We start from the raw sequence: 25,754 nt of genomic DNA, 5'->3' as shown, positions 1-25,754 counted from the left end.
TAATATATTGACTATGACATCTATTACGTGTCTTTCAATAGCACTGATTCTAGGAAATTTCTGCATGAAATATAAATTTCCTGTGATTACAACAAACAAGTTTGTTACACATTATGGGCTTAAGTACATGAGAGAACTGATAACCTAAGACACAGCAAAAGAATCTATTCTTTTTCAAAAGAATCATTGTTTTAAACCAGATGCTTTTATTTCTGAATACTATATCCATGTTGCAAATTACTCAACACAACTATATTCCATGAAGGCCACAAGAATCAATTTCTGTAGGGAAAAACATACCTGATGGAGAGCTACATCAGTGACCCAGTAGTAACCATTTTTATCTATACTCAAACCATGTGGTAAATAAAATCTGTAAGCATAAATGTTGAAGGCACAAGTTAAAAACACCTTTCAAGAAGAATGATGTAGATGTGAATGTTTCACTTTTTATCTACAGATTAACAAATGCTGTACATACTAATTACGTGTACTATGTTATGAAAAAGATAGCTTTATCTATAAGAAAAGATAGGATTTTCTTGACAGTAGTGTCTCAGCTCTGAAATACAGTTCCCTGGTATCACACTCAGGCTTATATTTGGTATCTTTAAGGACAATACACAACAGCCATAAGCTCTGCATTTCTGTTAATCTGTCCAGCAAATGAAACTGTATGAATTGCTAGAAGGCAGAGGCGGTAAAGATAGCAAATTGTTTTTATTTGTTGTTGATCTTGTAATTTTTATTTATTTATTAATTTAAGCTCAGAGGCTACAATCACACAATGTAATACAAACCACATGAATATGAGTTTGGGGGCTTTGGGGAGTAAAATATGCAAAAATGTTATTTCTATTAATAAAAGCAAAAATAACTTACAGACTTCTGCCCATGGAATGAAGCAATTTTGCATTACTTGGATTCAGGACAAGAATTGTGCTCTGTTCAATTGGTCCAAGTCCTCTTTGCTGATAAACAAATTTGCTGTCAAAAGAACTAAACAGAAAGAGTGGAACAGAAAGTCAGCATTAGAAGATTCCACTGAAGAACAATACACAGGCAATATAAAGTGAGTTTTGTAACTTAATTACGGTGTGGGCTTACTGGTTTCGTTTTTTCCTTAAGTAAACCTTATTATGTTCCTGCGTGATTGTAAGAGTTACAGCGCTGGATGTCTGCATTTCCTACTGAGGTTATGACTTTCAAACTAAAGGTGTTCTAAATCAACACAGCAACAATTAAGACAATCCTAAAGCAAGAAAAAAATTTCTTCGTTTTTTTCTTTTTTTTTTTTTTTTTTTTGCTGTGGCAAATCAGAAATGGGAAATCAAGCAATACAGCCTAAATAAAATATAGCTAATCACGCAGACATAATTACCAGTATTAACAGGTGTACCTCATGCTGTTTAAGGCACTGTATGCATGCTAGTGTCTTTTTAAAAAAAAAAAATTCCAACCCAATTTTATAATTAAGTATTTATACAAAATTTACCACTGTAAGATTCAGCTCTTCATGCTCTTATCCCTTTCAGAGTGTGCTTGCAGGAGACTAAAATATGATATGTATTTTTCCTAACCCCATAATTCTACACTCAATTTTCAGGGTACATGGTACATGTTTTAATAAACAATTTTAAACATGTCATTATTTCAGGCATCAAGAAGCAGATGAACTTTCCAGAAGACATTTACTCTGCATAAAATTATCATATGCTTAACAAAGGATAAAAAATATTATTGTCTGTGCCCTTGTGGAGAAGTTGGCTATTACTCTATGCTGTTAAAATATAAGTCCAGGATTTGATGAAGGTATATACAGTACAAATGTTAGAAAATGGTATTTGACTTGGATGAAAAACATGTGAATACAAGACATGCTCCGCCCCTTCCACCTTGTATTTTTAAATCTGTTTGTTAATCCCCAGAGAAATCCGGCTATGATTGATGCAACTCGGTAAACAAGAATATACTTCATAGTCACTGAGAAGGCTATGAATAAAGCTATTAAAACTTCACATTGTACAGTCTAGCAGCCTCACCTCTTCATAACATTAAATATTTATATGTCTAGCATTTTCAACGCAGAAAAGCAGAAAATGACAAAAAAATATTTACATGCTGCCATTACATACGGTAACTATCTGTGACTAATCGCTGATACAAATCAGCAAATCCTTTTCACTGTGCACGGCTACGCAAAAGATGACAGTTACTAAAATTCTATGAGTCTTCCTAAATGCTCTGTCATGATGCTATAGAGAGATGTAGGGTAAAGGGTAGTGGCACACAATGGCCTACTGATACAGGCTTGTTTGACATGATCTGCTTGTTTGACTGTGGTTCAGCAGGTGTTGTTTATTTCTTTACCATTACTGACAGCAGTCTTCCATAACAAGTTCTCTTGGTTTTCAGCAGTTTTATTTAAAAAACAGCCTAATACTTCTAAGGACTTGCTCTAGGTAAGGATGACCACAACTGGACAACCAACATTGGACAGTCCTAAATAATGTTATTAATCAGCACAGCTAATAACAGAAAAGAATCTTAGTGATGATAAACACTGCAGAAAATAACCCTCAGAAAACAGGAGTATATCGCTGGAGAAGTGACTAGCTAGACAACTTAAAAAAATTATTGGCTTTCCTTATTCTGATTTTTGGGTTTATTTTTGTAACAGTGCTGTCCAGACTTCTATGTATTCCCTGCCTAACAACTACCCAGCTCTTCTGGGAACTGAGTGCTTTCAGTGTACATCAGAGATTGTATGGTATTTTATGCTAAGGAATCTTACTGAACACTGAAATGAGTTTATGGGAATGATCTTCCACACATCTTCTCCCTGTTAAATATCCTCTTCTAAGAGGAAGAGTACTATGCTAGAAAATCACAGTTGCTCTTTCCTTCCCAGGGTCTGAAACCAGTTTCCCAAGTAGTCAATGCTCCTTGGTTTCAGGTGATGAATGAGGACATAAAAGAAACAAGATCAAAATCAACCAAATAAAAACACTGAACATCTATTATATGATATACTGTTCTGCAGGATGGTTTTCTAATAGGTTCTGCAGTTTGTCATCAAAGCACGCTAAAAAAATGCTGCATATGTCACTACTTCTGATTTCAAATCCCGATGTAATTCCACTTCTATTTTTCCACTTCACACTAACATAAACAATGTACTGCTAAAGCTAATGTCCTTCTAGTAGGTTACATATGAAACTTAGACCACTTGATCTCATGACCCAGGAAGGCACAGCCTTGAGCTATACTCTTCATCAGTATCTATCACTATTGTGGTACTGTGTTCAGTCTAAATTAACCTGCCTAGTTTGTTAAGAATGCAGTAAAAGGAATGCAGTTTATATTATGTTTTTTATAAATTGTATGAATAGTATGTATTTTTAATCACAAATGCAAAATAATTTTCAACTGACACGTTGCTCAGCCAGATCAATAGTTCTAATTTTTTCATTCTTAACAGCACAGACTGCATATAGCAAAGACCATTTTGAAAGTGAGGACATGATGTGGTAAAAGAACTCGACTTATTTAAGAGGATTTTTTTATTTTAAATCAAAAGGAATGCTACAGCCACTGAAAAGCTGCTACTGTATTATAGGACTTGACATTGTATAACTGCTTTTGTGCTCTAAAGCAGACTGAAGCTGCCTTACAAAACAGCACAGGCCATTTACCAAGCTATATTTAACTGGTCAAGAATCCAGCTTTCATGGCATATATTAATAATGTATTGGAAACATTTGTGCATTGGCTAGCCGTACAGGTAATTTTTGTTTAATTTGTTTCTATACTAATACTATGCTGGTGAGGTATTGAAACACATAAAATAAACCCTCGGCTTCCACGCTTGATTGATTCATCACTTTTATGATTTGGTAAGCTGTGTAATTGCAGCTAATTACAAACATTAACTTACAAGTCTGATAATGACTTATCCCTCCCCATTCAGTAGTCATGATAAAACCCTTTCAAATATTCATCTTTTTATTCCTTTTATTTATTGAAAAATGAGAACACATATACTCCTTCCTTTTCAGCAGAAGCCATGAAAGTGCTTCTAATGATATTTACAAGGCCAGGCAGCTTCACTTTGTTCCAACTTCAATCCACACTTGACAGCAAAGATGGCGACATCCCACACAGGACTGATGCACAGATCGTAGAATCATAGAATCACCAGGCTGGAAAAGACCTCTTGGATCATCAAGTCCAACCATTCCTATCTGACACTAAACCATGTCCCTGAGCATCCTGTCTACCTGCCTTTTAAATACCTCCAGGTATGGTGACTCAACCACCTCACTGCGCAGCCTCTGCCAATGCCCAATGACCCTTCCTGTGAAAAAGTTTTCCTGATATCCAGTCTGAACCTCCCCTGGTGCAGCTTGAGGCCATTCCCCCTTGTCCTGTCCCCTGTCACTTGAGAGAAGAGACCAGCACCCTCCTTTCTACAACCTCCTTTCAGGTAGTTGTAGAGAGCAATAAATTCTCTCCTCAGCCTCCTCTTCTCAAGGCTAAACAACCCCAGTTCCCTCCGCCACTCCTCTCATTCTCCAGATGAACACTACTAATACAAAATATAAGATTTTTCTGAGAAATCTGATAATCACAGGCTAGAACTACTCAGAATACGAACAATGCCTCCTGTGAGGGACCAGGCTGAGTTAAGTGAACCTGTAGTGTCACCCAGCACAGCTGGTAACTACATGGATTTCCAGACTCCAGATCACAGCTCTGATCTTCCACACTCACACCACAGAAACCTGAAGTTTAATTTGTCTCTCAACATGGTTGATGCATGGTTGATGCTCTAGGCTGTGGATATACCTCAGCTGCCAGACACTCATGAATATATATTTCAGAAGTAAGAAATTAATACAACTGCAAGCTTGAGTAATACAAGTTGCAGCATGCGTCATCCTTTCAAATTTCATAGTCTATATTTGTATACACTTGAGCTGTAGAGATCACTGATATAAAGCATGAGACATAAATGATTGCCTTATATTCTGCATTATGTTATTTAGCTAAACACACACAAAAAATATTTTCCTCCATAAAACGTTATTCTTAGCATAATTTGTTATTACGAGGTTCAGAAAAACAGCCCCTTTAATTTTCAGAAACTGTGTTATCTTAAGATGAATTCATCAGGAGTGGAAAAAAACCCTACTGTTTACCCTTATAATTATATACATGGAGAACAGAAGCTTAGAAAGAAGATTTAAAAAGCACATTTTAAAGACTACTACATAATATCCTGTTACAGGCTAATACTATCTCCATCCAGTGTTGTTACAATTTAATGGATTTTTTCCTAAAGTGTCCATTTATAACAGTTAGATACATTATCTTAAAGCTCAAAAACCATAAGGGCACTGTACAGATAAGGACGCTATAAGTTATTTGGAATGTTCTATTCTTAAAATAATATATCTTTGAGTATATTACTTTACAAACCCTGGAAAAATGACCATTATAGTTTGGACTTAATTGTTTGAGTGACACTAAATGCAGTAAATTTTTTCAAATAAGTAGAACAAAGCCTGTTTTGACAGAATGCCCTGCAACAATCAAATTTTGTTCAGTGGATATAAAGACAAAAAAGAATGAGGATACACAGCAGAGAGTATATCATACCAAACCACCATGGTCCCAGGCTAGCTAGTAGTACTGCTAAAAAGCATAGAGAAGCGGGGATAATTAATCTCAATGAATATCATACTAACACAGCTATACAGTTTAAGGACTTAACGTACTGTGTTCTTTTGCTGTGGAGACACAGTCTTACTGTCTAAAGACCTAGTAAACTCATCACCTTGAAACTGTCAGTCACTACATCCATTCTGAGTCTCCTGAAGGCACTTTCAGGCGAAGAACTGAATTTTAAATTGAAAAGAAATTGCTATCTGTCTTGTCTTTCCTTGAGAAGATATATAAATACCACACACCAATTTGACCTCCTAACATGCCATTTGGCAGATTATCTACTTACTTTTCATCCCAAACATGATCACCTCTGTGGAAGATAACCAGGTTATTTTCAAGGTCCAGAGCCAAACCAGAAACTTGACCTAGTTTCAGGTCTAACCCAGGCCACTCCATGGCCTCTTCCATGTGGAAATCTGACCAAAGAAACAAACAGAAGACAAACACTCGTGTAGCATATTTACAAATTACATGGTTAACTGGCTTTTGCTATAGGCTGTTGGGAATTACAGCAACATTTTCTTGCATGCAGTACTTCCATTAATGCATTGCAATTTAAATCCAAGCACATTTTTTTAAGAGTAAAGCATGCACAAGCACTGGTATCCTGTTACATACAGGATGATAGAAACTTTAAAACTGCTTTTGACTTCATTTTTTTCGCCATCATATATGGATACAGATACACAGACTCTAGAACTTTTAAGAGCTGTATGAGTACCTTCTACACTGAAGCAGTACAGAAACATACAACTAATACCCAAAAATCAGCAAGCAAATTTAAATACTGACATACCAGTGTTCTATTAAAGCATGTGTAACAAAGACAATGAATCACTAAACCAACTACATATCAGGAGTGGCTGATTCATGACTTTTTTTTTCCAAAAAGCTTTTAACACTAAGAAAAAAAAATATGAAGAAGGAAGAAAAACGTAAAGGAGAAGTAAATAAAACAGTAATTCCATGAAGTCTGCCTGTGATATTTCTTACAGCCAGCATATGCATTAGTGCTGAATAGTGTTCATATCCTAATACAAATATTATATACACAAATAGGAAATAGATGTGTAAATCTGAGAGAGATGAAGAAGGGTATAATATTCGTCATTTTTTATGCCTTGCATGCTGTCTGCAAGAATACATATTAGATAGTTTTTTTATAACACAAATCTGATTTTCACACTAAATCAACAGCACAGGAAGTGCTGTGAAACAACACTACAATGTCAAGATACTTCTTGCGTTTGCCCTAAATTGTAAAACTCCTCAATTAAGGGATGCAAATGTAGTTTAAATTTAAAGAAGTTAAAATTAAAAATGTAAAAAGACGTTTACTTCAACCTGTTTTATGTAAAAATAGACATAACACTAATTGAAGGCATAAACAGCCCAAAATTTGAAAAAGTTGCAGAGCATTGTATAAAAGGATTAATATCTCATAAACAGATTGCTTAAATGCTCTTTGGAAGAAGTTGGTCTGTTTACTGCTCTGGCAGTATCAAGAAACAATTAAAAAATATTCCCAAAAATAAAAAATGGAATGGCAAGAAAAATGTCACTAATTCTGATTAAAAAAACAAACAAACAAACCTAACATGCCTTCTACATGTTAGAAAATATTATATTTAATATAAAATTAATATTTCCTTCTGAAATTAATTTATTCAGCATAATTCAGGTACTTCTAACATGCAGACTTCGTATGTAGGTATCTATAGCTAAACTGAAGTTGAATAGAAAGCATAATTGCTTTGCAGTTAAATGGAACTAAAGCTATTTCACTGGTGTTCAATGTGTTTGATAGTATCATTGCTGTACTCTGCAACACTCACTTAACTCAAAGTTTCTATGCTCCTAAAATCCAGTTATTGAGGTACCATATAGCCAAATGAAACACCTATGCACAAACTGCCAGGGCATCAGTGTTTTGAAAGAAGGTAGATCACAGACTTTAACACACAGCACCCAGGGAATCTGAGAGAGTTCAGCTGGAAGAGATCTTCTAATGGAAGGAGAAATGAGAAGGGAAAAAATGCCCAGAATCTTCAGATGACCTGTGCAACCTAGCTGTTCTGATAAGCACACCCGCCCCTCCCATTTCACTTGGAAGGATGGGATAGAGAGAAAATAATTTTCTACCATCGTCAGAGCAGAAAGATAAAACCAGTGCTGAAAACCTACTACAGGCTAGGAACTATTTTACCTTTTACTTTTATACCATAGCTAGAGTAGGTAACAGAGAAGCTCTAAGCTAATACAGATCTAAGGAAAATCTAAGGCACTTAGTAACTGCAGCAAATACAAGACTAGTAAACCAGGAAATTCTACTGTGTGGCAATTTTAGCTGAATAAAAGTTTCAAGCCATTAAGAAAAAAATTATACATATTCTTACTCCTGTACAGTTCAGTTGGCAACCGCAAGTGCAGCACCAGGTATAATCACAGACATTAGCATTTTGAAAGGAATAAAAGATTGGAAATCCAGTGTCTGCTTCCTCACTTGCTTATCCCATATCAGTCTAAGTTAACTCGCACATTTAATGTTGCAGTGCCCCTTGGCCTCTTAGTCTTTTCAAAAAAGGCTAGAAAAATTAAAATGCTGAACACAGAAAGCCTAAATTTTGGCCTTTGTAAAATTCAGTTTCTCAAAAGCCATGTAGTATGAAATACAAAATGTTTATACTTGCATGTAATGGACTAAAAGGTTTCTGATATATCAAAACAATAAAGTGAATGTACCGTGAAACACAGTCTAAATACAAGAACTACAGCCCCTACACAACATTTAGATTGTCTCTCACTTTTCCAAAATTGGCTTATTATCGTTATCTTTTCTTTCCCTCTGAAAGTCTCACACTGCAAGTCCTTTGATACATGTTTATCTTAAAGCAACCTGCTTTTCACAAAAACTTACTAGATTTCAACTTCAATTATCTAATACTGATTATTAGTTCCATACAAAACTAAATGTTCTATGGAACAGTTACAGGTGAAACCAAAGAAAATTATTTTTCCCCATTAGGGATACCTTACAATTACCTTCCCAAAAAATATATAATCATCAGTATCACTTTTTTGTAAGTGAGATTCCTAAACTAAGAACCAGACCTCTTACCTTGCGGGTTACACTAATTCCTTTCATGATAAAACTAAAAAGAATTACATACATTTAGAACAAGAAAATCAGCCTCTAAGCAAGTGAAAGAATAAAGCCTTATTTATTTGCTAAACTGTAACTTGCTGTCCAGACAACTCTTGATTCTCTTGCTAACTTTCAATGTTAAAAATTTTAGTCGTGTTGCATTTACTTCCTGCTACCAGAGTCACTTAAACCTCGACTGACATAAGCACTGCAAAAAGGAGTTTTAAAAGCAGAAAATTACACTGTTTTTCTTAATTAGAAGGTATAATTGTACTTGTAGCAGAGTTGAAAAACCTGACTGATTGATAACAGTCACCAGTCTCAGGGCAATAAGATGATAAAAGTGCAGAAGAGCAGCAGGATAAATTTATAAAATATAACAGCACTACTTAAGATATTGGTCACCTGCTATTTCAGGTCAGTTACACGTTAAAACTGGAATATTTGCAAGATTGAAAATATTATCTTAATTCCAGTAATTTTTAAACAGTTAAATGAAATTAATTTAACAGCAACCAGAGTTTTGTCCTAAGAAACTCTGAGATATTTTAAAATTCAACAGTACAGATGAACGGTACCAATTTTTTAATTAAATCAAGACAAGTTAAAACACATTATGTCTCACTTCTTCTGAAGAGGAGAACTCTGTAACGGAAGGTTCTGTTATTCTAATACAGAAATACTACACAAACTAGAAACTAAACATGTACTTTAAGATTTTATTTATAAAAGTTGTTTTGCCAAAAGATGCTGCTAAAAGCTTCTGCATTTCAGAATTTCTGTATTTAACAGTGTCACAAATACGAAAAAAAATTAAGATCAAAGCTAATTAAGATATTCAGGTTTTCCTTTCGCTGTAACTCAAAACTGCATCATTTCAAAGCGCATTTATTAACTGGTCCTCTACCAATAATTTTTCCCAAAATGAATACATAGGTACTAAAGTAGCTGAGAAAATGCTTTCTGAAGTTAGAATTCATGCCATATGGTGTGCCAGCTAAGCCATTTATTCAGTTCACTTGACACTCCTTCCTCTGGATCAGTTAGAACAGAAAGGAAAAGTCTTTTTTTCCCCCTTTACACCAAATGCTATTGGTCTGAACAGAAAAAACTTGCTTTGCAGAAACACTACACTCTACTCAGTCAAGCATTTAATTCCAGTGTTGCTTATGGATTTATGGTTTTCATTTGTCAGGCACATGTTAACATCCCACCTGAATTTTATGCTTACGCCAATAACTTGACAGGCTCTCACTTTGCTGAGTAGTATAACATAGCATTGGAAAGTCCTCATCCAACAAAATACTGGAAAGTTTTCTGTTAAATACAAGCCCAGAATTTTGCCAAATTTAAATATTGTAAGAGTATCTCATATAAGCGGAGACAATATGTGTTAACATTTTGAACTGAAATAAAAGTCAGATGGATGTTGAACGACGTATATTTGCTCACAACGCTACTTGGAAACATCAGGATAGCTGATTGCAACATAAAAGCAAGCATGTGCTGCTACAGTTTACGCATACAGATGACTTGCATGCATGCATACCAGTTTCTTTTATGAGATATTTGTCGCATGCTGTGTTATCTGGCTTTCCACATTAGCAAGTATAAGACTAAGCACAACCATACCACAGAGACCAAAATGCAAGTAAAACAAACACATTACTTCCTTGGTTTCGGCTGTCATAGAAACCTGAAGGGAACGGACTATAAACTTAGTAAAATAAAACAGCCTGTCCATATATTTGGATAGCCAAGTCCAATTTGAAATAAATATGCAGAAAATTTCACTTCAAAAGAATTTTTCAGGATTAACTGTAACCCCTTCTGAAAGAAAAAACATCTGACAGAATTACAGCAATAGATTTTACAATATTTTTTAACTGACAAAACAGGCTGATCAGAAAACTCAAAATGTTTACCCCAGTGACCATTTTATAGTAGTTACTTGTGTTAAGAAAATTCTTCACTTCCCATGACTACTATATCCTATGTTAACTTTGTTTTAGCATAATTGACATCAAATCATTAAGTAATAACCTTCAAAGTAGAAAAAATACCCTATGTTTAAAAAAACTCTCATATTGTGCCATTGGTAAACATTCTTTCTTTACTCATGGAGGAGGGAAAAACCTCACTGAAATATTTCAAATATTGAGGGAGAAGATTTCCGTAATTAGGAAAATTGTCACATAAAATACTTCCAAGCAGCAACTGGTATTCCCTTCAGATTTTGCTAATGTGGATCACAGCTCTTAAAATACATTTTACTGTATAAAATTAACCCCTAACCCACCTCCTGTATGTTCTTTTTCCCAGCTTCCCTCACCATGTTTAGGCTGCTGTAAAGAGAAATGTCTGCTTTCTGGTGGCCTCAAAGTAGACTCTAGTCTGTGAAATTTGTGAATTCTGTCTCTGACAAGAATAGTATTGTCCCTCTCATCATAATACGTGATCCCTCTGTCAAGATCCTTCTTTTGGACTACATTAGCAATCTCAGCTAAAAGATCTGATTCTGCCTTTTCTGTAGGGTTATGCTTATGCACATGCACGTCTTCCCCTTCTCCTAGCAGCCTGGAAAGGAGTGAATAGAAATCACCTGTACAGAAAAGAGAAAAGATAAGAGGAAAGGAGGGAAAAGACCCAATTATAATAGATTGTGTTGTTTTAGAAAGCTTAAGCAAAGTATAACGTAACAAAGTTATTCAGTCAATTGCCAAAAGTGGTATACAAGGAAACTGTTTCAGCCTCAGGAACTGAATGAGCCAAGCCTCTGGTATGTAAAGATAAATGTCAAATCGTTATCAACTTTAATTTATATATAAATGTCCACTTTTACCTGACACTCTGGCACCAAAAAAATCATCACCTCTGCACAGATGTTCTTGGGAACAAGGGGGCAGGGGAAAGGTGTGCAAATTTCAGAAACAGCATTTATAATGGAATTATCTGGATTTGCCAGGCTACTGCAAAATTCTATCTTTATAAAACAGAGATAAAATCCTATAGTTTTATCAATTTATTCCCTTATAAAGACAGTAACAGACAGTCATGATGCATTTCAAAATATACTTCTTTGAATTCTGTCATCACATAAGAAGCTTGGGCTGTAAGAAAACAAACTTTCATATTTGCAAACAGATCCCATAAAGCATGCTGTAGAAAGAAGACAGAGTAGTAAAACAGAGCGATCCATTAAATTTTCATTTATTTGTTTGGTCTGGGTCCAACCCTTTCTCTTCCTCCAAAAAGCAGCATCCCTTAGTCACAATATCATCTGGCAAAGCAGAAACCAGTATTTTCACAAGCTGCTTGCTAGCAACGTTATTATCATTATAGCTTTCTTAGGCAGTAACAAGCATTCCACAACAATACCTCAAAGCAAACAACTGAAATTAGGAATGCAAATTTCAGAACCACAACTTTCTTCACAAAATACTCAAACCACCCAAACAGATCTTGATGTCAGTGTTCAATTCTTTTTGCAGAATTAAATAAAGTGATAACATGATGACAAGTATATTCCTCTCTGGGGATTCTCTGCTAACCAGTAAGCACCCAAATTGTTAGAATTTATTAACGAAATCTCTAGGCTGCTTGAAACTATTACCAGTTCTGTTGAATGCAATTACACCATTTGAATGGAAAGAGGCATGCCATATGCTTCGAGATCTATAGCAAATAGGTATACTTACATTTCATTTTAAGTGCATTACATTACATTTCATTTTTCATTTTAACTTTTAATTAAAGAATTGTTTTATTTTATGACAGGTTATATAAGACGTTATTTAGAAAAGCAAAACTATAAGTAATGAAGCTTTCTTAAAAAAAAACCATCCAGAACCAGAAACTGTGACCTGCAGCCTGGGAGAAAGGAAATAACGTCTTTTGGAAATGACCCTAAGAAGTTCTGTCATGTTTAGAAACGGTCCTACAGTTCAATAATTTTTTGTAGGATTCCATTCTTTGCCTTTTGAAATGAAATATCCCAAATGAAATCTTCTGTCTGAAAATAATTACTGAAGTAACAGGGCCAATTTCAATGAAATGAACAAAGCAGACTAGATAAGAGAGAAAACTGTTAAGCTACATAAAAAATATTAATTGCTTGCTTAAAATACAATTATGAAGCTAGAATGCTTCATAATCCTGTTATTAAAGTAGTCCACCTACTGATTCAGAACAAATAGAAATATTCAAAAAGTATGATTATAATAGAAGTTTTGGATAAAAACCATATTTATTCTGAGAAATTACATTAATCAGGTTCCCCAACCACTTAAAAGCATGCAAGAATTACTGCTGATGTAGAAACACATCTGGAGTTTCCTTTAGTTAAGAAACATTTGGTATTAAAATAGTCTCTAAAGGCCTAAACTATCTTTTAGCACCATTTTAAAAAATCAAGTTAATACTTAAAAAAGTTTTGGTTTGATCCCTGGCTGGAGACCCTACAGATGAGCAAAGCCCACTAAACTCTCTATATACAATCATTTCCAACATAGAGCTCTGAACAGTAAAAGCTGAATTCTGCCTGATGAAACTGAAAAAAGTCTCCAGCAACCATGGTGCTATTTTAAAACGTACCTTTCTAAGCAACTTTAGTAATCTTTGCCCAGTGCACCCTTTTCTAGTTCTGCATCAATGCCAGATTAATTAACTTGCAATTCCTGGTCGTAAAAGAACAACACACTACAGTTTGTACAAAGATTTCATATTACTAACTCACAACTCATACGATCATTTTGTTTGAACAACGAAATTGGCCAGATTTCTGCTTCAGTCAAAAGCATGGCTTTCTACCTCTAATGTGCAATGGTTGCCACAGAACAATGAACTCTTTCTCTAATACAGAGAAGGCTTATTGATTGTATAAGAAGCAACCGAACAGAAAAGTGCTTCGGTTTACCCGTCTGAAATTCACTTCTCTTAGTACAAAAGAAATTGCAAAAAAACAGGACTTGGGGAAGGACAAGAAAAAAAGACGAGGCAAATCCAGATTAAAAGCAACAAAAGCCCAGTGAACAATTTTTAGGACAAGGTGCTTTTACAGAAAATTTGAGTGGCCGTTTGGGAGCTACTATGTAGGGACTCAACTTCAGGATCAGTTTTGGTATTCTCCTAGCACCGAGTCTATGATCGTAAGATATAAGAGGAAATTTCAACCAGTGGACTACTGTGTAAGGAGGCTTGACTATTGCTATAGATGACATATTTTCCAAGTGAAGATTGTCATGTTAGTGCTTTCATTAAGCACTAACTAATATTCTTAACAACAATTAAGAACATCTAGGAATTATCTGAATGTATCAAAAAGGGCGTGCCTCAGAGTGCAAGTGTCCTGAAGTGTAGTTGCTCTGAAATTGTGATTTTGACCTTAAGTAAACGTGTTGAAGAAAACTAACAGGAAATCTCCACACCTTAAGTTCAAAATATGTTCATGAAGCCTATACATCTGCCCGACATCTCTGTGTGCTTCACATAAATAGCAGGCTGAGGTCTTCTATCAATTTCTTGGCAACTGGACACGACATAACTCAGAGTACTCACAAATTGGAAAGTAAGTGTGCAGATGTGAAAGGTAAGAATTGAAGCTTCCTGATTATTCAATTTATGCAACTGTTCCCAAACTCCACACATTGAATGAAGGTCCCGTATTGTTTGGGATCATTTTTTTTTCAGCTTTGTTCGTGATATCCAGGCAGATTCCAATAAATTTCTAAGCAGCGCATTTTTAAGCAGTAGTTCAGAATTCACTACAGATAACTGGCAAAGAGCAGACTCATGCTGTTTCTGATTAACAGTTGCTTCCTGCAAAGCAATAACCATCAAATGGGGCAAAATCTAGTGCTGCTGCTTTGTAACTGTCATGTACTTGCTGAAACCGTTCAAGTATGTCGCTTGCCTGAAGATACTCAGTGGGAAAGAAACATCAGAAAAATGCACCATGTTTTTCGTCTGAGATGAGACAGCCTGGCCTTTAGAATACCTGGGTATGAGTAGAAGACAGAGGTGAATGAACAACTTGATATGTTTAAATAACTCAGGTCTGACAGTGCAGTCTCAGGGAAGATGACGGATTAGGCTGGTATCACAGAGAACACTCATATGCACTTCGTATGTGTAAGCTATCAGGACACCTCCTTCTGTGTTACACAGTAAAAGATGATTTGCTACAAATACCTAGTTTATTCTATTCTGGAGGAAGTGGTATCTGTCAAGACCAACATTTCCAGAACAAAACAATGCATAAGCATATTCCAGTAAGTTTAGACTTAACTACTATACCAGTTCTACAATATGAAAATTCTTCTACAGAGCAGTGTTTTAGAAAACAGTCATAGAAACAAATAAATTCATAACATTGGTGACTTCATTGCAAACCATGAGCTGAACCTCACAGGATTTAATAAAAGACCAGATTAGTTTAAGGTTAATAAAGCAGTTTAAAATATTGACCACCAAGGTCTGGGTAGAACCTTAATCATGTTGAACTATCCATGTCTAAAAACAGTCCTTTTTTCAGCACTAGAGCATGATTTCTCCAACTTGCAGTGAGCAGTTGCTGTTCCTGCACACCATTATGCTGTTGCAAGTACCAGTTTCCAGACTGGATGAAGTACCTAGCCACAGTGCTGCAGATTCAATCTATGAGACAGATGGAAAGTTCAGCTATTGTAAGACTGTCCACAGATTTTGAATGTACAGCCATTAAGATACATATGTGAAAAGTCATTTCACTGCATTTTAGAAAAAAGGCAATAATACCCTAGTCTGAGAATTCTCATCTCCAGAAAAAACATTTGCGTCACAATGTCTGTACAGTTTCACTGAGACAGTTCATATAGGCTCCACACTGTCAGTGACTTTCCAGACTTCTGTTAGGAGTCAGACTGAACAGCACTTAAAACACGAAGCCACTACAGCAGCTCTCTGACAAAATGATGTCTTAGCAGCAAGTAACCAGAAGTGATGGATTAAGGCAAAAATCTAGCAAGCAGATATCTGTGTTAAGAGAGGACTGTTACTACTAAGTTTAGCTCTGTGTAGCTGCAGCTCAGATGGTGTGAATACTTGTATTGAAAACCTCCTTTTCTTGAGCGTCTGATCTGACATGGAGCCAGTGTATGGGTTCCTCCAAACTAATGTCTCAGTCTTCCTATGATTGTAAAAAACGAGAAGTTTTCACAGCGGACTTTGGTTTTCTTAATTATCTCTGAATAAAATGAAGTGTTTTCTAAGACTTCATGTTTCTTTTTTATGAGGATGTACTTCTGTTTATCATGTTCATCTGGCAAAAATAGTCCTTGCTTTGCCTTTTTAGAAGTGCTGAAAATGTGATCCAAATGATATGGACTCCAACTATGACTTCACCTCATCCTAAACCTCAGGTTATATCTACATAGCATATTAATAGTCACACCATGGAACATGTACGTCAGCTAAAGAACTACCTCCCTGATGAAGACATGGAAATTTGACTGCAAGTATCACCTACAAGACTATGCCATCATGAATAAATGCCTTCCAAATAAACATTTATCGAAAGCAAGGGTTTTTTTCTTGCCTTCTTTGGCTCCTAAATGAAGCTACAAGCCCTTCATAACAGGCATACACAAGATAATATTGGTGGTAGAAAAGAAGTGGAGAAAGATGTGGAAAGACAGTGTGGAAGGTGACACTGCACACAGTTTGACATAACATGCCAAAAAAACCTGTCAAAGTGGCTTCTAGTCTGACACTATTCTTCTTGCAAGTCCTACCATACTGGTTTAATCTGTTGGTTTGACAAACACATTGGAAAGATTTCAGAGAACTAAAAAATAATAAATTAAGCTGTCTTCTTTTTCAAGGGATTTGAGGAGCTGGGGGAAGGAGGCATAGACATAAGGAACTGAAAACAGTTAAACTGCTCTAGAGACTTCTGGTCATTATCAAGTGACAGGCACTTTTAGCATAGCTAACCTGATGTGTTTGAAAACCAGGAACTGGATCTGCTCTCAAGGGATTTCTAAGCACCTTACAGATGAAAAAAAAAGAAGATGGAAGAAAAGGTTAAAAAATAAAATCAATAGCTGTTTTCTTCTAATTTTGCACATCCCTAAAAGGGCTTTTGCTACTATTGCAATGTAAACACACTATTTTTAATTAATTGTTAGGATTTTTCCTTCAACTGTAAAAATGTTTTAATTTACAAATGTTTTGAGAGTCCAAACATAGTTTATAAAACTATTAGGTTAAAGGAGTTTGTCATCGGGAAAAGGGAGTGTTAAAGGTAAGAGCAAGTATGAAAGAAGATGCCAGAACCTCCAGAGAGGATTACATTTTGTTACAGATGTGTATTTTTCATCAACAAATCAGAACCTGACACTCAAAATGCAAGCTCGTTGAAGTTTCCCAATTGCCCTATTCTTACCTTTCCTTCCTGACCAGTAATAAGTTCCTGACAAGCATCAATCACTTTGTTACAATAAAATATATTTATCAGCTACTGCTAAATAACTAGCAATAAACACAACAGTTTTACTACATAGGATTTTGCTGCGCTCATTCAGATATATTATACACATTTGTAATTCAGGCACACAGTATGACAGCTCCACCTCAAATCTCTATTTCATACAGTATACACTTGTAAATACATTTCTTCTCACAAAAAGACATATAGGAGACTATGATTATTAAACAGTAAACTTGCTATCTTCAATTAATTTCTTTAAGGCATCATCATATAATTATCATCACCGTAGTTTCTGGTGTGTTTTCTGTTTGTGCTCTGACCTCAACATTTCTCCGAACTCTTCCTATACTAGCAGAATGTCTGTGGCCCATTTATTCAGACACATTAATGATATTATAAGCCGTTTTCACAGCTGTTCATTGATGAGTAGTCTTCTATATTACAGAAAATACCTAGGAAAGTGGCTTTATAATTTTAAGGTCTAAAAACATAAACTAGATGTCAAACAGTGAAAACTGAAATATTCAATTTAAAATGCTTTCTCTCCATGCTTGTTATATTCTTTTCCTGCTTAGGTATGCTATCTAGAAAAATGGCAATTTTCTTGCCTAGATCACAGAATGGTTTTGGTTGGAAGGGACCTTAAAGATCACCCAGTTCCAAACCCCCTGCCATGGGGGCAGGGACACCTCCCACTAGATCAGGCTGCCCTCACCACTCTCATTGTGAAGAATTTCTTCCTAATGCCTAGTCTAAATCTTCCCTTCTCCAATTTATAGCTATTCTTCCTTGTCATATCACTACTTGCCTTCATAAAAAACCCCTCTTCAGCTTTCCTGAACACCTCCTTCAAGTACTGGACGGCAATTATAAGGTCACCCTGGAACATTCTCTTCTCTAGGCTGAACAGCTCCAACTCTCTCAGCATGTCCTCATATGGGAGGTGCTTCAGCCCTCTGATCATCTTTGTAGCCTTCCTCTGGCACTGTTCCAATAGTTTCATATCCTTGTTTTGATGGGGTTTCCAGAACTGGACACAATACTCCAGGTGGGGTTTCACAAGAGCACAGTAGAGGGGCAGAATCACCTCCCTCAACCTGCTGGCCACACCTCTTTTGATGCAGTCCAGGATATGGTTGGCCTACTGGGCTGTGGGTGCACATTGCTGGCTCATGTTGAGCTTCTCATCAATCAGCACCCCCAGGTCCTTCTCTCCAGGGCTGCTCTCAATTACGTCCTCTGATGCTCCTTTCTGTATTGTGCTGAAGATGCTTTTCTAAAGATTATGAGCAACCTTATTCTAGTCAAATCAAAGGCTCATCTTTTATTTACAACTTCAAGTACGATCTTCCAGTGTTGAAACAAGCAAATCCTTTTCAGTTTTGAATGCTCCTAATTATACTTCTCTAACTGTAAATATTTCTCTTAATATCTTTCAGCAGCATTTTATTCCAAGGTTTAATTCAATCACATTTTTCTTACTTCTGTAATCTATTTAAGGGACCTCAAATAATCTGAGTACCAGATGCGCATTGCTAGCGGAAAAGATCTAAAGATTCTCTCACATGCCTGGCCTTAATCTAAAAATGTCTCTAACACTTCATTATAGGCACCCGACATGAATACTGGAAGGTGAATTTGTCTTCAATTTCAAGCCTCGTCCTTTCTCCATCAACCTATGAAATTTTAACCACCTACAAAATGGAACTCTTCTCTTTTCTTACAACCACACACAAACTAGTAAAGGTAAACTATGACAGATTTATTTTACAGAGGAATACAATTCAGGGCTACATGTGCTGGCATAAAAATACATACAGACTTACTGGTTGACTGTGCTATCATAGGTTTGTCATGCAATACTGTAACAGAAACACAGCACCTCATAATCAGAAATTTCTATCCCAGATAGAAAAAACCTTATTCAGTGAATTTTTTTTGTAGTGAGCTCTTCCCAGAAATGCACAAGTAAATAGCAAAATACACGACTGAAAAGACATTTGTTTCTCATCTCACAGATGCAGCTGCAAGCTAGCAAAATATTTCCAGCTGTGTAACAAAAATGTTGTGTAAAAGTATTTATCTGTTTGTGTGTGTGTATGTTTGCACCTAATAGTAACATAAGGGTGAAGCAGCTTGTCAGCATAAATTTTGATAAAAATTTGTAAGCAGTCAGCTCATTCTGCTCTGGGATAGGTTTAAAAAACCCAAGAATTATATTTCTTTCTAAAAAAAATCCAAATTGAATTGACTAAGATAAATTTCACATATGAAATTTTAAGTGTTATCTCAAGTAGTTTAAGGTAATTTCAGTTATGCTGCTCTTATGGTCTAGAAGCTAGTTTTTATGTAACTGTAACTTAATTATTTGAGTTAACACTGCAAAGCAGAGTATATAGAAAATCTAACTGCTTTGTAAGATGTTATCAAAAAACTCTGAACACTGGCCTAATCTTTGCTCTCATTAAAGGCAAAACAAAATTTGTCTTTAATTTATTTATTCCTTGAACATCAACATTGTCCAATGAAAACAGTGGGAAACTGTAGCTGATGACATCTTCTCATTAGTATCAAGAAAAACACTGACACTAAAGTAATATTTGTCTAAGAATATGACAACAACTTTAAACAGTCTTATTTTAATATATCTTTGGAACATGTATTTCTAGAATCTTTATAACAGTCATGGATTTTTTCCCTGCAATTAAATACTGCACACATTTTTGCGTGAGTTGTTATACGTATATTCATACATACACAAATGTAGTGAAAAAATAATCCAGAATTAAACATTAGCTGCACTCAACTCACTGCATGTACATCCAATATTGGAGCATTAGAATGTATTATTCCCTGATGCATACATAATAATACAAACTGAGAAATAAGCAAAGAGCTGATGGCAGGCAGTTACATAAAGAATATGGAATAGTTACACGCTACAGAACTACTTGGAGTTCATTCTTTAAGATTCCACTTACAGATAAAGGACAACTGTTTTAGCAAATTAGACCCAGAATAAGAAAATCTAATGACATTAAAACACAGTAATTAATTTTACGTACAAGGCTAGACATCAGTTGTACACTACTAGTTTTCTTTCTTTATTTATATATATTCAATCCTATTACCCGTACAGAACATTGCAAATTGCATCAATTAAAGATAAATAGATTAAAAGCTTCATAACTCATTAACAATCAGGCTATAATTAATAAGTAATTTAGATTACTGAGTACTTGACATAGAAGTAAAAAAGTACATACCCTGATCCAAAATCTCCTCTTCTTTTTTGGCCTGCTGCACTAAAGAACTTTTATCAGTATCCATGGTTTCTGAAAAATGGATTTCGTATACAATGTTAAACTCTGTGTGTGAATAGAACCGAGTATCTTCCTACTAGGAAAAAAAAAAAGCCCTTCGGAAATGAACATCTGTTATTCTTAAATAGCTATAGTAATTGTACCAAACAGTGCAGCAGTAAAAACTTGGAATAAAAACATTAGGATTTCTACTTTGCTTCACAGATATACCAGTCAGATTACTTCCGGTTAATACTGCTGGTACAACTTATATGCCTACTAGTGTTCAATATAAACATTTGACTCCTACTGTAACAAGACAGCTGTATCCAGAAAACTATGGAAATGTTATGATTCAGCTTTCTATTAAGAAACTGTTAATAAAATGTACTGATATTTACATAAATATGTAAATAAAAAAGTGGTCATAGGTAGACAGTTCACGTAGCTATAAAAACATGCTTGAATTTGAAATACAGATAATTATAGGAAGAAATGGACAAAAGACTATGGCAGACATTTCCACTGAAAACAAGAGCAGAATCCCATGACGGTCTATAATTAGCAATTTCATTCAGAATTGCATTAACTTTTTATTAAAATTTAGCATATCTAAGTAAGACAGACAATCACATCAATGAGCACAGAAACACCTGAATAACATTGATTACAAGATGTTCACCTTCATGATGTCCGTGTGTCATCTTTAGCATATCAGACTTGATTGGAATAGGAATATTTGCCTCCTGTGGTATATCTCTGAACATTTCAGGATTTGCATTCTGTGTGCAGGTCATATATGACACAGCATGTTTGGCATCCATATAGTACATAATGTAAAAATTACACATTTCATCATTGGCTGTTCCTCTACACAACACAGAAAAGATGCAGCAGTTAGGAAAAAATGAGCTAAATAAAGCTGTTATTCAATTCATCTAACTTGTTTAACAGACTATTAAGAAGTTGCATTGAAATATAATTTGTAAGTCCCATATTAAAATATTTAATAGCTTCATTACAGTGACTATGAAAAGTTTCTTTCTGTTTATACTAGAGAATACCAGTTTGCACAAAATCCCTGGGTATCATTGAAAGTCCTAACAATTTGGTTCTGACTCTGCAGAAACTTGCATCAACTACTTTAACTGCTCTTTCTTTTGATTTCCCTAGTTTACTTCTTCAAGCCCCCTGCGTATCATCAACTAAGCACCTTTCAATGACATAAAACAGAACTCTATCAGTCATTATGTTACCATTTATATACTTCTCTGTCAGTCTTCGGCAAATTTAACCTAAAATTGCTCCAAAGAACAGCTACGTCTCATTTCAACAGATATCTTTTATAACAGTTTTTCCCTTCTATGTCAAGAACATGCATTTACTGGCCAATCATACCGGTTCTAATGCTTCTGTAAGGAAAACATGAGTGCAAGAGGAATGATTAAACACTAGCAAAATTCAGTTCTTTGATAAATGCTATGCAGGTACTTGAAAGAGAAGTGGCTCTTCTCTACTGCTAATAATCCTGTCTTCAGAAAAACAGCTGGTATGAGAAACAATTTTTTTTGAAAAATATTACTTTTTGAAGCAGACAATACAGGGCCTCTTTGCAACTGTGAACTGTTTCTGTTTCTTCCTCCCATGCGATATAGCTTGATATCTTTTATTTATAGCTACAGCCCTGACAATGGAATAAGCTAGGACCCAAAGAAAGATTCACAAAATGCTTTACATTACGATTTTTTAATTAGCTTTTGCAACTAACCAGTCAGCCCACACTCGTTAAAAGGACACCAGGGTGCCCTATTAGCTGTCTGCCAAAGACATTGGTACTGACTTTACCAGCAGCATCCTGCAGCATTCATTTATTCACCATAGCAACAATAATGACACCAGCCAGAGGGGAGACAGGGAATATGGGAAAAGAGACTATTTCAAAAGGGCAACTAGTATTCTTCTATGCATTGAGAATCTAGCGTCCCTTGGAGACCACAAAAATAAGACTCCAACTTGGCAAACTCTGCTTAAGCTTTTAGAGAGTATTAACTTCATTGTTAGACTCCCAGTATCTGTCACTATAATTGCCCCCTCTTTAAAACTCCAGCAGAACAGGGGGTGTGGAACCTACACGAACTCTGGCTCACTTGACACATTACTGTGTCTAAACATTTAATAATTGTTAATTTTAAATATTTACAGTTAAAAAAAAGGAAAAATACTGTTAGCAACAGTTTAAGTAAATTCAAAGAAAACCCAGAATCCTTCCATTAGATACCTGAACTCCCAATTTGTGAATTAGTTTAACTAGTAGAAATCCTGATGTACAAGTTAAAAAGAAATAAAGAAAAAAAATCCTGTTAATCACCTTCACAGCTCTGCTACAGATATCTAGAACTGTATCCAGAATTTGGTACACAGTGAAGCAGAATGAAACAGAGGGTTTATCATCAAAAAGCAAGGTAGTGTAGAATCTTAAATACTGAATGGGATTGTTTTGCAACAGGCACATAAACCTCTTGAATGACACAACACCTGTTAAACACATCGTGAAAGGGAAAGACACAGGCTGCACTATTTTCAGTCTGTTAAGAGTTTTAAACAATACATTAGATTGCAACTGGGGAAAAAAGCAACCACCATGCCTAATAGCACTTCCCTTCACAAATATGTGATCTTTACACTGAATGAGCTCTGGTTCTTAAACATCCTTTAGACCAGTAAGCTATAGAGCACTTAACACTATTTTAACTCTAATGTTTACTCTGAAACACCATTAAGTTTTTTGTTATAAACATGCAGTGGCTGCCTGCATAGACTACTTACTGGCAGCAAAAATGAGAAGAAATCTTGCTTTATAAATTACGAATAGCTGACGTTCTTCTTATTTGAGAAAGTATAATTCAGACCTTTAATCATCAAAAGCTTGAGTTTGAGGAGAAATCCAGCTAAGTGAAATGGACAATTTATGGAACTCTTGAAGAGATGACTCCTGCCCCACCTCTTTACATCAGTACCATTAAGTCTGTGTTCACACAATTACCCTGAACTTGTATATAGTCAATCACACAAGCAAAATGAGGTTTCAATCCTGAACTTTGGTTTGCCAAGCTCAATACATTTAAGACACATGCCTCCACACCCAATTTAATTTCTCAGGCTAGGAAAGGAAGCAGAATGAAAAATGTTAAGTGTGAACCATGGGGGTCATGAGAAACTGTGGGATAATGGAAGGAAATTAGTGTAACTAAAGAAATACATGACAAAAAATCAAGACCAAATGTAAAGAAGCAAACAGCACAGTAAGGAAGTAAAACTAAAAAAAGAATCTAACCTTCCTCCCAAACTTGGACATAAGTAATAGACTTGGCCAAAAATGACCATTCATATAAAGGGGATTAGTTGACTATCACAGAACTTACTACACAGTTTAGAAAGCATAACATTGAGAATTAAGTGAGCAGTTATTATTATGAACAGTTAGCCTTTAACTGATAAGCTTTGGAAAAGTGAACGGGCAAAGCGAACTCTACATTTGTTTTAGCTCTGCCTTTTACGCATACTAAAGATAAATCATGTAAGGAATTCAAGATCTTTTTTCAGCTAGTCTGAGAAAAAAAAAACATAGGCAGAAAATTAAATATAAAAACTGGAAAAGTGAACATGCAGACTTGATCTTTTTAGATATATATTATTTCACAGCTTCCTTCCATATTTGCAATTCCCATTCTTTTCAGTGTTTACACTTGGCTCTAAAGGGTTCTTTTAATATATCTCTTTTGGACGGATGACTCATTCCGAAAGAGAGCAAGACAACTGCTCCCTTTCAGGGCAACATTTTCCAAGACTGCAACAACTTTCATTTAATTTATTTTAGCTGTGCATCTTTCCTTGTACCAAGCATTGTTAAGAATGCATTCCTTTTTGTCCATTCATTTCATATTATGGTGACAATTATTTTCCAACCATACATACTTCCATATTATGCATCAGTTTTTGTGCAATAGTTTACGTATTTGCCTAAGATGCCTATGTGTTTTCACTCAAAATTCACATGCAGAAATTATGTAATAAATATGTAAAGGTCTGCTTCTTTATTTAATTTCTGTTCCTATTACTTCCCCATTGAAAACATATTAGCACATTGATAAAAAAGACCATAGTAGTCTTAGGACGTTTTCTTAAACTGTAAGGATTATTCAACATCAGAAACTACTTTGAAGAATGTTACAGAAACATTACAGAAGCTTTTATAACTTGTATAAAAAGATCTAATGTTTTGGATATATTTTTTTAGTGCTACGGCTTTTGTAAAAACCTCTTTTCAAACAACTAACTTTGCTTCAGCTGCTACTCATAACTATTTAACTACCCACTGAAAGGTGACAAATTTGTGTTGAAACCTTAACCATCTACCAAGATGCAATTTTAGGGTGCTCAGTGCACTAAAAAACTCATCCCTTGTGGTGCTGCAGCACATAATTCCAGAATGGATATGTTTCTGCAGGGTGTCTTCATGTGTCTACATATGCAGTTAAAAAGTTCAAATTACAGTTCAAAGAGTGAAGGTCGTTAAGAGAATATTAATATTGCACCAGTTTTTACAGTGATTTTTGTCTACTTGATCTTATAGAGGTCTGTTTGTCATCTTCAGCTGAATAGCATCACTGAAAAACACAGTTCAGATTTTCCTATTTATCATTACTACTCATTTCTGCTTTCATTGTTTTTCATAAATACCTGTATATTTTCACATCGAAAAAAGGTAACTGGTACACTATGACAAAATTTTAAGGCTACATTTTATGATAAGTTAAAATTTATCAGAATTTTTTAAGATTCCATAAATTCTCTTTCTGAAATAATGAAGAGAAATTCTGAAGATTTATTTTGTTTTAAACAGTAAATAACCTCAACTTATTAAAACACACACTGTTTTTGGATTGTTAATCTGAATCCTCTAAGTGCATAGCATATGAGCAAGGTGACTGGCAGCATAGCTCTACCTGGGATGGGTTCTGAACACTTATTCACATAAGTAAAGACAATTGAACATTCTGTAGAGTTAAATCTTTAGCATACTAGATGGCAAAATACAGCATTCTGGTAG

The 25,754-nt window shown here is 35.2% G+C and overlaps 1 protein-coding gene across 8 annotated transcripts in view; it reads right to left on the bottom strand.

Moving 5' to 3' along the window:
• PAM (peptidylglycine alpha-amidating monooxygenase) overlaps positions 1 to 25,754 on the bottom strand; it is a 122,995-nt gene that overhangs the window by 10,727 nt on the left and 86,514 nt on the right. For 6 of the 8 annotated variants that reach the window (XM_054053637.1, XM_054053643.1, XM_054053640.1 and 3 more), the window contains 6 exons: positions 21,327 to 21,514; positions 20,609 to 20,677; positions 11,175 to 11,477; positions 6,017 to 6,146; positions 883 to 999; positions 301 to 373 (listed from right to left, as the gene is read on the bottom strand). In XM_054053637.1, coding sequence (XP_053909612.1) covers positions 301 to 373; positions 883 to 999; positions 6,017 to 6,146; positions 11,175 to 11,477; positions 20,609 to 20,677; positions 21,327 to 21,514 — 880 coding nt within the window. The remainder of the gene's footprint in view (positions 1 to 300; positions 374 to 882; positions 1,000 to 6,016; positions 6,147 to 11,174; positions 11,478 to 20,608; positions 20,678 to 21,326; positions 21,515 to 25,754) is intronic. The other 2 variants (XM_054053644.1, XM_054053645.1) reach the window with 1 other exon arrangement.

The sequence above is a fragment of the Cuculus canorus genome, chromosome Z (assembly GCF_017976375.1).
Source record: "Cuculus canorus isolate bCucCan1 chromosome Z, bCucCan1.pri, whole genome shotgun sequence".
Classification (NCBI taxonomy): domain Eukaryota; kingdom Metazoa; phylum Chordata; class Aves; order Cuculiformes; family Cuculidae; genus Cuculus; species Cuculus canorus.
Note: the sequence above shows the minus strand (reverse complement) of the source record. Positions and strands in the feature narration are given on the sequence as shown.